This window comes from Hyla sarda, chromosome 9, assembly GCF_029499605.1.
Source record: "Hyla sarda isolate aHylSar1 chromosome 9, aHylSar1.hap1, whole genome shotgun sequence".
Classification (NCBI taxonomy): domain Eukaryota; kingdom Metazoa; phylum Chordata; class Amphibia; order Anura; family Hylidae; genus Hyla; species Hyla sarda.
In genome coordinates this window covers 15,180,077-15,197,756 of record NC_079197.1, presented here as the reverse complement: position 1 = coordinate 15,197,756, position 17,680 = coordinate 15,180,077, and the positions used below count along the sequence as shown (strand labels likewise).

General features: G+C 46.1%; 1 protein-coding gene across 17 annotated transcripts in view; it reads right to left on the bottom strand.

Moving 5' to 3' along the window:
• Positions 1 to 4,726: 4,726 nt before the first annotated feature.
• DNM1 (dynamin 1) overlaps positions 4,727 to 17,680 on the bottom strand; it is a 121,820-nt gene continuing 108,866 nt past the window's right edge. For 6 of the 17 annotated variants that reach the window (XM_056538709.1, XM_056538708.1, XM_056538713.1 and 3 more), the window contains one exon: positions 10,632 to 11,320. In XM_056538709.1, the coding sequence (XP_056394684.1) occupies positions 11,251 to 11,320 (70 nt within the window). In that variant the 3' untranslated portion in view covers positions 10,632 to 11,250. Of the gene's footprint in view, positions 5,214 to 10,631; positions 11,321 to 17,316; positions 17,354 to 17,476; positions 17,505 to 17,680 lie in introns of those variants that run through there. The other 11 variants (XM_056538716.1, XM_056538724.1, XM_056538723.1 and 8 more) reach the window with 7 other exon arrangements.

Below are 17,680 nucleotides of genomic sequence, written 5' to 3'. Positions count from 1 at the left end.
CGTTTACATGTGGTAGGCTTGTTCTTTTTTAGCTTTCAATTAACCCCTTAAGGACCAAGGGGTTTTCCGTTTTTGCACTTTCATTTTTTCCTCCTTACCTTTTAGAAAATCATAACTCTTTAAATTTTGCACCTAAAAATCTACGACTTAATAGAAAAAAAAATCATTGTGCGACAAAATTGAAGAAAAAACACCATTTTGTAAATTTCGGGGGCTTCCGTTTCTACGCAGTACGTTTTTCGGTAAAAATTACACCTTCTCTTTATTCTGTAGGTCCATACGGTTAAAATGATCCCCTACTTATATAGGTTTGATTTTGTCGGACTTCTGGAAAAAATCATAACTACATGCAGGAAAATGTATACGATTAAAATTGTCATCTTCTGACCCCTATAACTTTTTTTTTTTTTTTTTCCGCGTATGGGGCGATATGAGGGCTCATTTTTTGCGCCGTGATCTGAAGATTTAAGCGGTACCATTTTTGTATTGATGGGACTTTTTGATCGCTTTTTATTCATTTTTTCATGATCTAAAAAGTGACCAAAAAGACACTATTTTGGACTTTGGAATTTTTTTGCGCGTACACCATTGACCGTGCGGTTTAATTAATTATATATTTTTATAATTTGGACATTTCCGCACACGGTGATACCACATGTTTATTTTTATTCTTATTTACAGTTGTTTTTTTAAATGGGGAAAAGGGGGAGATTCAAACTTTTATAAGGGAAGGGGTTAAATGATTTCACTTTTTTTTTCCACTTTTTTTTTTTATTTTATTTTTTTTGTTGCAGAGTTATAGCTGCACTGCACACACTGATCTTTTACATTGATCAATGGTTTCTCATAGGAAACCATTGATCAATGATTCTGCCGCTTGACTGCTCATGCCTGGATCTCAGGCACTGAGCGGTCATTCGGCGATCGGACAGGAGGCGGCAAGGTAAGGGATCATCTTTGAATGCCGCGTCTAAAGGGTTAATAGTGCGCCGCACCGCGATCAGTGCCGCGCGCTATTAGCCACGGGTCCCAGCTGTTATTAGAGGTCGGGCCCAACCCGCTATGATGTTACAGAACGGGGAGCAGACTCGGGGTGTACATGTACGCCCTTGGTCCTTAAGCGGTTAAGGAGTAACAGCACAGGAGCAGCGCTCGCTACTTAGCGGATAAGCTCCGGCTGCCATCAGCCTCACCTATAATGGTGTACATTAGCGATCCCACTGATGTCTGACATAAACCCTATAGATGCCATGATCAATGCCAATCACAACATCTATAGCGAAATCGGAACAAAACGAAAAAAATTTAAATTGTCTTTGTCCTTAAGGTCAAAATGGGCTGTGTCCTTAAGGGGTTAAAAGACTGACTAGTTCTATTCAGTAAGGCAATGGGGGGGCAACAGGACCGATCTGTGGGCCATACTGTTCTATGTTTTCATATTTTATAAATCAGTGTTTCCCTACCAGCGTTCCTCCAGCTGTTGCAAAACTACAACTCCAGGCATGCTGGGAGTTGTAGTTTTGCAACAATTGGAGGTTCCCTGGTTGCGAAAAATTGGTCTGGCCTCTTAATTTTGTGCCAGGCTGTGTGCTGATTTGTTGGGCATCGGTCTCTATTGCCTTGCCCGCTGCTATCTCCCACCACAGCCAGTTCTAATGGTGTCCGGGCAAAACCTGACCCTACCAAACCCTAATATAAAAGTCATCTAGCATGGTCACCTTGGTACGAAAAATGGCTGGCACTTTCTATTGCTGATTTTTATTTTTTACTTGCATTTGCCTCTTAGTGTTAATGGCTGGGCCTTATTGTCCTGGTGACTAGCTCGGAGGCCATGTTCACACGGGGGGGAAATTGTGCGGAATGTCCACACGAAAAACAGGGGCCGACACTTGACCAACCTGGGGGCGCTAGGACCGCTCAGAAATGTGCCGTCTCAGACTTATGCATTTATTGGTGGACTCCGCAGAAAGAATAGACTTGACTAGTGTTTGTGTGAATGCCGGAATCTGAATTTCCGCTCCAAATTCCGCCTTGTGAACAGTGCAGCAAAATCCCATTGAAATCAATGGGACTCTGCTGCTGCTGAGTGTCCGTACGGAATATTCTGTGCAGACATTTTGCCCAATTTTCTCCCATGTGAACAAAGCTAAATAGGCGCTATGGGGGAGATTTATCAAAACTTGTGCAGAGGAAAAGTTGCTGAGTTGCCCATAGCAACCAATCAGATCGCTTCTTTCATTATTGAAAAGGCCTCTGAAAAATGAAAGAAGTGATCTGATTGGTTGCTATGGGCAACTCAGCAATGTTTCCTCTGGACAAGTTATGATAAATCTCCCCCTATGACTGGCAAAATGTAGCTGTAGAGTGCGAGGCCTCAGTATAAGGCACGTGAATCCATCCTGTTATCTGTGGTTCATGCTGGTATAAGGGTGGGAGGAATTTTTTTATTCGATTTTGGAAGCTGGTCTCTTCTCAGATAATACCTTTCATATTGATGCTGCACAAGTCTAGGAGTGGACTATTACATGACTGCCGTTTCTGATGGTGGGGGGGGGGGGGGGGGGGTGCCTTCTCCTTGACAGCCAAATGTCCTTACAGTAAAGAACAGCGGGGAGGACTCCAAAGAATCACTCAGAACATGGATGTATGAACAAGGCGCTAAACAGCAAATGAAACCACCATTACTGGGCTGAATAGAATATTTGGACGACGTGTTTCCAGAGGTTCTCCTCTCTTCATCAGGTGCACAAACAGTAAACCAAGAGCTTAAATGGGCACTGTCAGCTACAAAAACGTTTTCTATGTTGTACATCTTGGCAAAACATTAATTACGAATTATATTAGAAAGGTTTACTTTTTATAGAAATCATGGCTTTGTCCAAGCTGAAATACAGGCATGGACTAAGTCCAGTAAGTGAGGGTCTGATAGCGCTCCTCTGCGCTCTCGCCTTTCTGATGGCACTCCTCTGTGCTCTCTCCTGTCTGATGGCACTCCTCTGGGCTCTCTCCTGTCTGATGGCGCTCCTCTGGGCTCTCTCCTGTCTGATGGCGCTCCTCTGCGCTCTCTCCTGTCTGATGGCGCTCCTCTGCGCTCTCTCCTGTCTGATGGCACTCTTCTGCGCTCTCTCCTGTCTGATGGCGCTCCTCTGCGCTCTCTCCTGTCTGATGGCACTCTTCTGCGCGCTCTCCTGTCTGATGGACAGGAGAGAGCGCAGAGGAGCGCCATCGGACAGGAGAGAGCGCAGAGGAGCGCCATCAGACAGGAGAGAGTGCAGAGGAGTGCTAGCAGACCCTCACTTACTGGACTTAGTCCATGCCTGTATTTCAGCTTGGACAAAGTCATGATTTCTATTAAAAAGAAATAACATTTTCTTATGAAGTATATTAGAAAGGTTAATGTTTTGCCAAGATGTAAAGCATTATAGCTTTTTGTATCTGACAGTGCCCCTTTAAATAACAGAAAAATTCAAAAACTAAGTCACTAAGGGTATACACACCTGCTATTTTTTTTATTTACTGTTATTGAAATGGGCACTGTCAGAATCAAAGATTATTCTATGTTGTACATCTTGGCAAAACATTAACCCTTCTACTATACTTCATAAAAATGTCATCTCCTTTTTATACAAATCCTGGCTTATAAAAACAAAAGACCACTAAGGGTCCCTATACCATCCGGAACATAATCATCTTTGTCCCAGCTGCCGCACAGGCCGGGACAAAGTCAATGAAGTGACGGCGGCACTAGCACTCCTCTGTGCTCACTCCTGTCCCATCAGACTGCAGCATGAAAACAGAGAGGAAGGGGTTACAGAGCAGCCTGCAGTGATTGGATGAAGAGACCCAGCACAGCAGACTCAGGGAGGAAGTGAATCCATGGTGTGTGAGGGCGGGCTCAGTGCTTGCCTCAAACTGGCCCCTTCCTGAGCAGTGAATGTCAGAATGTGTGTGCAGCAGAACAGAGGAATTTGTGAGCCAAATACAGAAGCTACACACAAAAAAAAAGGCATGTAAAGCATCTGCATGACCTAGTGAGGAACCTAGAGAGTGAAAAGACTGGTACATTTTAAAGGGGTACTCCACTGGAAAACATTTTTTTTTAAATCAGGTGGTGCTAGAAAGTTAAACAGATTTGTAAATTACTTCTATTAAAAAAAATATGAATCCTTCCAGTACTTAGCTGCTGTTGATCCACAGGAAGTTCTTTTCTTTTTGAATTTCCTTTCTGTCTGACCACAGTGCTCTCTGCTGACACCTCTGTCCATGTCAGGAACTGTCCAGAGCAGGAGAGGTTTTCTATGGGGATTTGCTCCTATTCTAGACAGTTCCTAAAATGGACAAAGGTGTCAGCAGAGAGCACTGTGGTCAGACAGAAAGGAAATTCAAAAAGAAAAGAACTTTCTCTGAACCATACAGTAGCTGATAAGTACTGGAAGGATTAAGATTTTTAAATAGAAGTAATTTAGAAATCTGTTTAACTTTCTGGCACCAGTTGATCAATGGAAAACATTTTTTTCTTTTAGAGTACCCCTTTAAGCTCTACGATAGATATGGCCGAATAGGTCAGTGTTTCCCAAGCAGAGTGCCTCCAGCTGTTGTAAAACTAAAACTCCCAGCACCCTGCCTTGGAAACACTGTAATAGGTTATATAGACAGGAAATAACCTTTCGACCCCCATGATAGTTCAATGAATCTTAATTTTGACCCAAGTATGAGACAAGACACCTTTCTTTTTTACAGAAACATATTTTATTCGATGCTCTGATGGGTATCACGGCCAAACACCAGCACCAAGAACTTCTTCCCCGAAATGGATGATTCCTTGTACATGCAGAGCAACAGATCCAGCTGCCAGCAGACCCACGTCCAATCCTTCCCCAGGATTTGGTGTCTTACGAAAGACGGAAATTCACATGGAAGCACACTGGCTCACATATCTTGAAGATCTCATATATATATATACATACAATTATTTATAATACATGTATATCAGGATATGCCACTACCACAGACAGGGTGAAGTTCAGTAACAGAAGATGAGATTCATATATCAATAATCACGTGGGGCACAACCATTGTACAACAGGACAGACAGTGTCAGTGTTATACACTCCAAGACATGACAGCTAGGAAGCAGGCAACAGCCCAGGGAGGCTTACAGGTCATACTGAGGCTTAGGACTCTCGGGCCTGGATGGACTAACTCGGGTGGCTCTGATCACAGGAAGAAAGAAGAGGAAAGAAAGAGTGGGAGAGAAAAGATCAGTCACAGGCATGTCCTGAAAACAGAGAGGAATTGAAGCGTTCAGTGTGTTCATATACAGCAGCCAGGAGGGGGCGCTCTCTACAGTCCCTGTGATCAGCAGACAGGAGGGGGCACTCTCTACAGTCCCTGGGATCAGCAGACAGGAGGGGGCGCTCTCTACAGGCCCTGGGATCAGCAGACAGGAGGGGGCGCTCTCTACAGTCCCTGGGATCAGCAGACAGGAGGGGGCACTCTCTACAGGCCCTGGGATCAGCAGACAGGAGGGGGCGCTCTCTACAGGCCCTGGGATCAGCAGACAGGAGGGGGCGCTCTCTACAGGCCCTGGGATCAGCAGACAGGAGGGGGCGCTCTCTACAGGCCCTGGGATCAGCAGACAGGAGGGGGCGCTCTCTACAGGCCCTGGAATCAGCAGACAGGAGGGGGCGCTCTCTACAAGCCCTGGGATCAGCAGACAGGAGGGGGCGCTCTCTACAGGCCCTGGGATCAGGAGACAGGACGGGGCGCTCTCTACAGGCCCTGGGATCAGCAGACAGGACGGGGCGCTCTCTACAGGCCCTGTGATCAGCAGACAGGAGGGGGCACTCTCTACAGTCCCTGTGATCAGCAGACAGGAGGGGGCACTCTCTACAGTCCCTGTGATCAGCAGACAGGAGGGGGCACTCTCTACAGTCCCTGGGATCAGCAGACAGTAGGGGGCACTCTCTACAGTCCCTGGGATCAGCAGACAGGAGGGGGCGCTCTCTACAGTCCCTGTGATCAGCAGACAGGAGGGGGCACTCTCTACAGTCCCTGGGATCAGCAGACAGGAGGGGGCACTCTCTACAGTCCCTGTGATCAGCAGACAGGAGGTGGCGCTCTCTACAGTCCCTGGGATCAGCAGACAGGACGGGGCGCTCTCTACAGGCCCTGGGATCAGCAGACAGGAGGGGGCGCTCTCTACAGTCCCTGTGATCAGCAGACAGGAGGGGGCACTCTCTACAGTCCCTGTGATCAGCAGACAGGAGGGGGCACTCTCTACAGTCCCTGTGATCAGCAGACAGGAGGGGGCACTCTCTACAGTCCCTGGGATCAGCAGACAGGAGGGGGCACTCTCTACAGTCCCTGGGATCAGCAGACAGGAGGTGGTGCTCTCTACAGTCCCTGTGATCAGCAGACAGGAGGTGACACTCTCTACACACCCTGGGATCAGCAGACAGGAGGTGGCACTCTCTACAGTCCCTGGGATCAGCAGACAGGAGGTGGCACTCTCTACAAGCCCTGGGATCAGCAGACAGGAGGTGGCACTCTCTACACATCCTGGGATCAGCAGACAGGAGGTGGCACTCTCTATAAGCCCTAGGATTGGCAGCCGGGCAGTAGGGTTCTGTATAAAGTAGTCCCTAGGATCAGTAACCAGAAGGTGGCACTCACTTCAAGCCCTAGGATCAGTTATCAAGAGGTGGCACTTACTAAAGTTCCAGGGATCAGCTGCCAGCAGGTGGCACTTTTAAGAAGCCATGAAAGCACTTTCTAAAATTCCTAGGATCAGCAAACAGTAGGCCTCTGTTTAGTCCCTAGCATGAGAAACTAGAAGGTATCAATCTTTAGGATCAACAACCAGGAGGCGGCACTCTCAACAATCTCTACAATCAACAACCAGGAGGTGGCACTCTCAACAATCTCTACAATCAACAACCAGGAGGCGGCACTCTCTACAATCTCTAGAATCAACAACCAGGAGGCGGCACTCTCAACAATCTCTACAATCAACAACCAGGAGGCGGCACTCTCTACAATCTCTAGAATCAACAACCAGGAGGTGGCACTCTCTACAATCTCTAGACTCAACAACCAGGAGGTGGCACTCTCTACAATCTCTAGAATCAACAACCAGGAGGCGGCACTCTCTACAATCTCTAGAATCAACAACCAGGAGGCTGCACTCTCTACAATCTCTACAATCAACAACCAGGAGGCAGCACTCTCTACAATCTCTAGAATCAACAACCAGGAGGCGGCACTCTCAACAATCTCTACAATCAACAACCAGGAGGCGGCACTCTCTACAATCTCTAGAATCAACAACCAGGAGGTGGCACTCTCTACAATCTCTAGACTCAACAACCAGGAGGTGGCACTCTCTACAATCTCTAGAATCAACAATCAGGAGGCGGCACTCTCTACAATCTCTAGAATCAACAACCAGGAGGTGGCACTCTCTACAATCTCTACAATCAACAACCAGGAGGCGGCACTCTCTACAATCTCTAGAATCAACAACCAGGAGGCTGCACTCTCTACAATCTCTAGAATCAACAACCAGGAGGCTGCACTCTCTACAATCTCTAGAATCAACAACCAGGAGGCGGCACTCTCTACAATCTCTAGAATCAACAACCAGGAGGTGGCACTCTCTACAATCTCTAGAATCAACAACCAGGAGGCGGCACTCTCTACAATCTCTAGAATCAACAACCAGGAGGTGGCACTCTCTACAATCTCTAGAATCAACAACCAGGAGGCGGCACTCTCTACAATCTCTAGAATCAACAACCAGGAGGTGGCACTCTCTGCAATCTCTAGAATCAACAACCAGGAGGTGGCACTCTCTGCAATCTCTAGAATCAACAACCAGGAGGTGGCACTCTCAACAATCTCTAGACTCAACAACCAGGAGGTGGCACTCTCTGCAATCTCTAGAATCAACAACCAGGAAGCGGCACTCTCTACAATCTCTAGACTCAACAACCAGGAGGTGGCACTCTCTGCAATCTCTAGAATCAACAACCAGGAGGTGGCACTCTCTACAATCTCTACAATCAACAACCAGGAGGTGGCACTCTCTACAATCTCTAGAATCAACAACCAGGAGGTGGCACTCTCTACAATCTCTAGATCAGTGTTTTCCAACCGGTGTGCCATAAGTTATTGCAAAACTACAACTCCCAGCATGTTGAGAGATATAGTTTTGGAACAGTTGGGGGCACACTGGTTTAAAAACACTGATCTATGATTGGCAAACCAGGAGGTGGCATTTTCTACAATCTCTAGGACCAGCCATGAGTATGGGGCACTCTCTACAAACTCTTGGATCAGCAACAAGGAGGTGGCACTCTCTACAATCCCAAGGATCAAAAACCAGTAGTCGAACCGCCTTACAATCTCTAGGATCAGCAACTAGGAGGTGGCACTATCTGCAATCTCTAGGATAAGCCAAAAGGAGGAGGCACTCTCTACAATCTCTAGGATTAGTCATAAGGAGGTGGCACTCTCTCTAATTTCTAGAATCAGCCATAAGGAGGTGATCTCTATAATTAGCAACCAGGTGGAGGCATTCTCTACAATCTCTAGGATCACAAACCAGGAGGTGGCACTCTCTACAATCTCTAGGATCACAAACCAGGAGGCGGCACTCTCTACAATCTCTAGGATCACAAACCAGGTGGAGGCACTCTCTACAATCTCTAGGATCACGAACCAGGAGGCGGCACTCTCTACAATCTCTAGGACCATGAACCAGGTGGAGGCACTCTCTACAATCTCTAGGATCACAAACCAGGAGGTGGCACTCTCTACAATCTCTAGGATCACAAACCAGGTGGAGGCACTCTCTACAATCTCTAGGATCACAAACCAGGAGGCGGCACTCTCTACAATCTCTAGGATCACAAACCAGGAGGTGGCACTCTCTACAATCTCTAGGATCACAAACCAGGAGGTGGCACTCTCTACAATCTCTAGGATCACAAACCAGGAGGCGGCACTCTCTACAATCTCTAGGATCACAAACCAGGAGGCGGCACTCTCTACAATCTCTAGGATCACAAACCAGGAGGCGGCACTCTCTACAATCTCTAGGATCACCAACCAGGAGGTGGCACTCTCTACAATCTCTAGGATCACAAACCAGGTGGAGGCACTCTCTACAATCTCTAGGATCACAAACCAGGAGGTGGCATTCTCTACAATCCCTATCATAGGCAACCAGGAGGCGACACTCTCTACAATATTTAGGATCAGCCAAAAGGAGGTGAGACTCTCCACAATCTCTAGGATCAGCCATAAGGAAGTGGTACTCTTTTCAATCCTTGGAATCGGCAACTAGGAAGCAGCACAGAGGTAGTATTCTTTCCAAAGACTAGCAGCCACCAGTACTCTCTGCAGACCCTATATGACCAGCAGCCATGAAGTGCCGCTGTCTGCCTACTCTAAAGCCAGTGGCCACAAGCTGTCGCTCTCTACACATTGTAGTGCTATTTCTTCGCTGATGAGTGTCCTGTCACTTTAAGGGCCGATGGTCTGCATCCTGTTATGCCATGCTTTATTGACCATGGGTATCAGAGTAGCCCCTGACACACATCATACCTGCAGTCATCCTGCAAACTCATGCATGCCAGTATTTAAAAGGTGGGCACAGGCGGGCAATGCAGCCCTTATAGGGGTACTCCACTGGGAAAAAAAAATTAAATCAACTGGTGCCAGAAAGTTAAACAGATTTGTAAATGACTTCTATTAAAAAATCTTAATCCTTCCAGTACTTAGCTGCTGTATGCTCCACAGGAAGTTCTTTTCTTTTTACATTTCTTTTCTGTCTGACCACAGCGCTCTCTGCTGACACCTCTGTCCATTTAAGGAACTGTTCAGAGGAGGAGCAAATCCCCATAGAAAACCTCTCCTGCTCTGGACAGGCCCAGACATGGACAGAGGTGTAAGCAGAGAGCACTGTGGTAGGACAGAAAGGAAATTCAAAAAGAAAAGAACTTCCTGTCACGCATACAGCTGCTTTTCCAGTGGAGTACCCCTTTAATTATAACTGATACTCTGCCGAGCCACGCTTATCCTAAGCGTGACCCATTTTGTAATTTGTCTTTAACAGTACATACTTTCTTTTTTGAGGTTTATAACAATAACTCTTCTGGCTCTTAATGCTCTGGGGGGATGCATTTAAGTGGTGCACATACCCCTATATTAAAGGGGTAGTTTACCTTTGACCTACAGGTCTCCCATGGATATATATCCCAAACAGTAAAATTTAGCAATTTATCCTATTTCTTTAAGACAGTGATTCCCAACCAGGGTGCCTCCAGCGGTTGCAAAACTACAACTCCCAGCATGCCCGGACAGCCAACGGCTGTCCGGGCATGCTGGGAGTTGTAGTTTTGCAACAGCTGGAGGCATCTTGGTTAGAAAACACTGCTTTATAGCACGAGCCTCAGGGAGACCAACTTCTGCCTATTCATATGGAAAAGGCTGCAAGTAAACTATCCCTAAAATAACTCATGCCCCCCCAAAAAAATAAAAAACAATTGATGTACAAAAAAGATCCATACCCTGTAATACGTCATCTAACTACATAACCTTTTTAATAAAAATCATCAGCCGTAACCCCCTCCCCACTCATCTTTATTCAATGGGAATGGAAAATTTACAATAGCGTGGATCAAGAAGAGGATGTAATACATTAACAGGACCACAAGAGGGCGACAGAACACACAGAATATGACAAAATGATTCGCCAGACAAGGAGGTAGGGGAAGACTGCGGAGAGTCTTCTTTTTTTTTTTTTTTCCCAGCAATGGCTCTAATCTGATCAACATCCTTTTTCCATACAAAAGATGAAGAAAAATCGTACAGAACAGAATAGCATGAGACACAATGAGATCATTCCTGTAAGCTGGTGGAAGGATGTGCAGCGGCCATTGTGGGAGGCGGGTGGGAAGCAAGAAAAGAAAATATATATATTTATATATATATCTATATAATCAACCAGACATAGCAGGTGTTTAAACATCACAATATGGCGCTGCAAAAGGGACGATACTACACATCTGTACAATACAATACATAGTGACACTGAGCCAGTGTTTACAAAACAGTGGGATGGGGGGGATGGGGGGGGGGTACATTTTTTCACCATGCCCGGAATCGGTGTGATGGTGGGAGGGGATTTTGGGAGAAGAAATGGGGGAGAAAGCTGTGTTCGGCAGCCAGGTCTCCATGTTTTTTTTAATCTAAGAGGGACGGGTCGGCAGGTCGGATAATGGTGGGTCGTGTAGGTGAAGCGGGAGCCTTCCTGCTGAATGGAAATAAAAAAAAACAAAAAAAACAAGAACAGACAAAGAGAACACAGAGCGTGATTAGCATCATTCGTGATAGGAGACAGTCAGCCCCGATTCCCCTGCCAGCTGGAGTCAATCGCCATTCCTACACGAGCGAAGGGAGGTATATAATCCAGTACAGTATTTCCCAACCAGGGCGCCACCAGCTGTTGCGAAACCACAACTCCCAGCATGCCCGGACAGCCGTTGGCTGTCCGGGCATGCTGGGAGTTGTAGTTTAACTACAGCTGGAGGCGTAGTTGTTGGGGAACACTGCTCCGGTACATAACAATACAGATTAGGCGGATTCAAGATGGCCGCTGGGGATTAGGGTCTCATGCATCAGCTAGAAACTGGCCTTGTTGCCCATAGCAACCAATTACGTTGGCTGTCCGGGAATGCTGGGAGTTGTAGTTTCGCAACAGCTGGAGGCGCCGTTGTTGGCAAACACTGCGCTGGTACATAACAATACAGATTAGGTGGATTCAAGATGGCCGCTGGGGATTAGGGTCTCATGCATCAGCTAGAAACTGGCCTTGTTGCCCATAGCAATCAATTACGTTGGCTGTCCGGGAATGCTGGGAGTTGTAGTTTCACAACAGCTGGAGGCGTAGTTGTTGGGGAACACTGCTCCGGTACATAACAATACAGATTAGGTGGATTCAAGATGGCCGCTGGGGATTAGGGTCTCATGCATCAGCTGGAAACTGGCCTTGTTGCCCATAGCAATCAATTACGTTGGCTGTCCGGGAATGCTGGGAGTTGTAGTTTTGCAACAGCTGGAGGCGCCGTTGTTGGCAAACACTGCGCCGGTACATAACAATACAGATTAGGTGGATTCAAGATGGCCGCTGGGGATTAGGGTCTCATGCATCAGCTGGAAACTGGCCTTGTTGCCCACAGCAACCAATTATGACACATACCCTGTCCCCCCTGGCTTTCTCTCTCTTTACGCTGACGGGCTCCCAATAGCGACCACCAATGTCGTCCGCATGAACAATTGTTGGGTCTTTTAGGGAAAGCCTGTTCTGTTCTGACCAAACGGCGGGCAGCATGAAACAGATGCAGGGAGCGGGTCCCTGAACACTGTAATTTAATCTGAAATGGTCACAAGAATAGTTTTAAAAAAGCTGCCAGGTAAGGAATCTTGCGGATCGGTCATCACGGCTGCATCCCATGGCGCCGGCCCTGAGTGTTGCGTCTCACCCTGTGTACAGTATAGGGAGACACAGGACATGTGGTAAGATTGCGGACCTTGGTAAAACAGTGAACCCGGGTCGCTTCCGGTAATGTGGGATCAGCTGTTGAATAAAGTTTTGGCTACTGCGCAGGTACAAGCCCACAAGGCCATCACCGCTGTATTCGGAAAAACTGATAGAACTCGCAGGCAAAAGCAATCGATGGCAGAGCCATTCTACTTACCATGCTGCTCCTAAAAGTGCTGCTCTTGCCTCCTAGTGCTAAACACACTTAGCGGGTGAGGGGCAAGTGGGTACTGTACCCTATCCTGAACCCCCCAACCCTAATCCTTTACCCTAAACCCTACAGAGTGTTTAGGGGGCAAGAGCAGCACTTTCAGGAGAAGAACGATGAGCAGGATGGCCCGGCCATCGTTTGCTTCTGCCTGCGAGTGATTCCAGTTTTCAGAACACAGCGGTGATGGGCGTTTGCGCATGCGCAGTAGCTGAGACTTGGTTGTTTTACCAAGGTTCATGATTTTACCACATCGCCTGCGGGGTGGAGAGCAATCAATGGGACGCGCCCTAAAGACTAGTTACCTGGATCTCTGCGTTTTTTTGCCCGTTTCATGCTGCCCGTGGATTGTGAAAGGTTCTCTATAAACTTCATCCCCCGTTTACCCACATCCCCTGTGCGACCAATGATAATGATTTTTATTGCCGACGCAAAACACTGAATCTGCGCACTAATGTGCATTTTGTCGTTCGCCAGCCCTTTACAGGGTCGCTCATTCAGCCATTAACCAGCCCTTGTAAAACCCGTCAAGATACTTGACAGTAACACCCAGTCCTGCGTGTTTTTTTTTTTTTTTTATTCCCGTCAAAACGACTGAAACTTTGGCACTGAACACAAGAAACAAATTATGGACTCTGGTTGCTATGGGCAACTGGACTTTTTTTTGTGCTGGACATTATTGCTACTGAAATGACTAGGTTGCTATGGTAACACCTCCACTTTTAAGACATCTGAACTTGCTCTTCCTAGCAACCAATCACTTTCCGTTTCTCAAACCCGCCCTGTGAATGGTTGCTAAGGGCAACATGGCTGGTTTTGCTAAAAGAGCCTCAATTGTGTACAGCAGTTTGGTTTCCTAGCTCAGAATTTGGGGAATCTCCGACACAGACGTTGGGGGTCAGACTGTCGTGGACCCCAAATCCGGCAGTAGGGAACCATAATGCTGAACATGACAACAATGTACTTTTTCCAATAAACTTTATTGATAAAAATGTTTGTCGAATCTGGGTTCGTACTTCATTTTGATGCTTCCTATGGAAAGCAAGTGGTAATTTACTTTATTTTACGTCATACATTTAGTTGTTTTTTTAAGCTACGAATCTTAGGCCTGTAGTTGTGTGATGTAACATGAGGCCTTCCAATGTCCTCCATGCTCTGTCCATGTCAGGTTTAGGAGGGCTGACTGTGCTAGTGGAACGAGAAGCAAACACAGCAAAAATCACAATATCAAGACTACAACACAGGTGGAGAGAAGACAAGATGGAGTCACTTGGGTCAAGAAAAAAAAAATAGCGCTTAGTAAAAGATAGCTGTCGTTCTGCTCGACGACCAATCAGAGTGCAGGAGTCATTATGAAAGTGAAAGTATTCGAAATGTAAGCTAGCATCTGATTGGTCCCCATACACATTGGTGCCGCTTCTCTCTGCGCTAGTTTTTATACATGACCCTCTAGGGTGGGATGGAACGGTAAGAGTGATGAGCATTATGGTGGGTATGTAGGAATAACAATAACATTGCGGTGAGGAATCAGGTTCGGAGAGACGACAGGATGGTGAGTGGGTGAGCGATTCCACTACGTAGGGTAGGAAGGAGAGTCGAGAGACAGTCAGCCCGAGTTGCCAGGCACAGTATATTTTTTTGGACAACAAGCAGAGTGTGGCAATGCCAGAAAGCAATGAGAGAGGTTAGGTGGCGGTGACGTATAGGGATGGAGAGTGCGAGTGGACACTTGAAGAAGAGGAAGCGGAAGAAGCAGATAAGGTGGGGGGGGGGGGGGGCAACCAGAAGAGACGCCAGGTGGGCAAGATACCTATCTCACTGGTAGGTGGTGGAGGACGTCTGTTTACACAAAGCAGGACCCCAAGGATCACTAGTGCTAGCGATGAATCATATAACACCTTCACTGCTCCATTCCTTAAAGGGGTACTCCAGTGGAAAACTTTTTTTTTTTAAATCAACTGGTGCCAGAAAGTTAAACAGATTTGTAAATTACTTCTATTAAAACATCTTAATCCTTTCATTACTTATTAGCTGCTGAATACTACAGAGGAAATTCTTTTCTTTTTGGAACACAGTGCTCTCTGCTGACATCACGAGCACAGTGCTCTCTGCTGACATCTCTGTCCATTTGAGGAACTGTCCAGAGCAGCATATGTTTTCTATGGGGATTTTCTCCTACTCTGGACAGTTCTTAAAATGGACCGAGATGTCAGCAGAGAGCACTGTGCTCGTGATGTCAGCAGAGAGCTCTGTGTTCCAAAAAGAAAATAATTTCCTCTGTAGTATTCAGCAGCTAATAAGTACTGAAAGGATTAAGATTTTTAAACAGAAGTAATTTACAAATCTGTTTAACTTTCTGGCACCAGTTGAAAAAAAAAAAAAAAGTTTTCCACCGGAGTACCCCTTTAAGAAAAGGGTAAACTTGGATCAGTGGTCTCCATTCTGTGGCCGTTTTGCCATATCTGAAGGGGGGGATAGGTTGGAGGCCACTGCCTTAGATGACAAGTCTTCAAGGGGAAGGACACTTGGGGGTAATACAGTATTTTCTGGACTCTACATCAACCTTGGAATAAAAAATAAAAAAAAACTTAAAAGGGTACTTCAGGGGAAACAAAATGTTTTGATATCAATGGGTGCCAGAAAGTTATTCAGATTTGTAAATTATTTCTATTTAAAAATCTTAGTCCTTTCAGTACTTATCAGCTGCTGTATGCTCCACAGGAAGTTGTGTACTTCTTTCCAGTGTGACCACAGTGCTCTCTGCTGACACCTCTGTCTGTGTGAGGAACTGTCCAGAGCAGGAGAGGTTGGCTATGGGGATTTGCTCCTGCTCCGGACAGTTCCTGACACAGACAGAGGTGTCAGCAGAGAGCACTGTGGTCAGACTGGAAAGAACTGCACAACTTCCTCTGGAGCATACAGCAGCTGATAAGTACTGGAAGGATTAAGATTTTTATATAGAAGTAATTTACAAATCTTTATAACTTTCTGGCACCAGTTGATCCGAAAACATTTTATTTTCTCCGTAAAAGACTTGTTTGGTCAGTCAAGTAGTCGCAATGACAAGTGGCCCTGTTTCTAATATTGGTGGCTATGCTATTAAATTTAAGCTTGGAGCAGCATCTCCTATCTACATTTTTAGTTGTAAATCTGCCAGAACGAAAAGCAGCAGAGCGTTTACTTGGGACTGCCGAGTGATATACTGATCTTCGTAAATTCACCCCCTATGCTGAAGTGAATGGGACGTCTATGGCAGATTGCTGCGGGTGTCAAGTACTAATTCTAAAGGGGGCTGCTGTGTGTGAACACGGCCCTTACATAGCCAGTCCTACACTGGGGTGAGAAATGGACACAACTGTATGTGGTCTAGGCAACAAGTGTACCTCCAGCTGTTGCAAAACTACATCTCCCAGCATGCCCGGACAGCCAACGGCTGTCCGGGCATGCTGGGAGTTGTAGTTTTGCAACAGCTGGAGGCACAATGGGTAACACTGCACTAAAGTGTAGGTCTGTAAAGATCCATGTGGAGAGACGCAGCTCCCGCTGGGCAGTATAGATGCCGAGGCAATCATACGATGCCCAGAGAGTTCCGTGCATGTGCCCTTTTCTGATGAACGGGACTCATGCACGGAACTCACTGGACATTTTATGATTGCCAGGCATCTATACTGCCATTGGTAGCTGGGTCCCTCAAACGGGCAAGTCAAGTGCTATAGAAAATGGTTGTAGCATCTAAAAGGGGATGGACCATAAAGGACCATGGAGATCCAGCTACACGTTCTTGATCTGACCCTAAGATTACATTGGGAACCTCAAAGACTTTCTCGATTGCACATTAAAAGGGTTCTCCCGTGGAAAACTTTTTTTTTTTCTTCTTCTTATCAACTGGTGCCAGAAAGTTAAACAGATTTGTAAATTACTTCTATTAAAAAATCTTAATCCTTCCAGTACTTATTAGGGGCTGTATACTACAGAGGAAATGCTTTACTTTTCTCTGATGTCATGACCACAGTGCTCTCTGCTGACCTCTGCTGTCCATTTTCGGAACTGTCCAGAGCAGCATATGTTTGCTATGGGGATTTTCTCCTGCTCTGGACAGTTCCTAAAATGGACAGCAGAGGTCAGCAGAGAGCACTGTGGTCATGACATCAGAGAAATCTAAAAAGTAAAGCATTTCCTCTGTAGTTCAAGGCCCCTAAAAAGTACTGAAATTTATAGAAGTAATTTACAAATCTGTTTAACTTTCTGGCACCAGTTGATTTAAAAAAATAAAATAAAAGTTTTCTACGGGAGTACCCCTTTAAATATGTTTCTGAAGTAAATTGAATATTTTTCATCCAAGCTGTATCCGCATGGACGCATGATAAAAAAAAGGAACGGCCTGGCAACAGGGGGCGAGAGAGAGAGCAGATGGTTGGGAGCATGTGCGTAAAACACATGGAGATCACATGACTAGGAAAAGGAGGCACACAGGTCACATGACTGGAAATGCGTGACATACCGTGACGAGTGTTCCTCATGGGTCACTGATAGTTATTCTGAAAAATAACATGAAGTCAGAGGCTGAGAACAGCCACGGCCAGAAGCATGTAAGGGCCACGTATGCATACACAGAACCATGGCTGACCATGATACATATACATACAAGCATACATTAATATACGGCCACAGCTGGACTATTCTTGGCACCTAAACAAAATGGAGACCAATGTAGTCATATATATATATATAATACACGCCAATATCTTATAGAGACACCATCGTAGGCCAAGTGTGAATATAGACACATAAACGCTCTGTGTGGTTGTAGGATGGGAGACATCTGCCATTGGAAAATGATGGATTAGTCTGTATATTTATAAGCA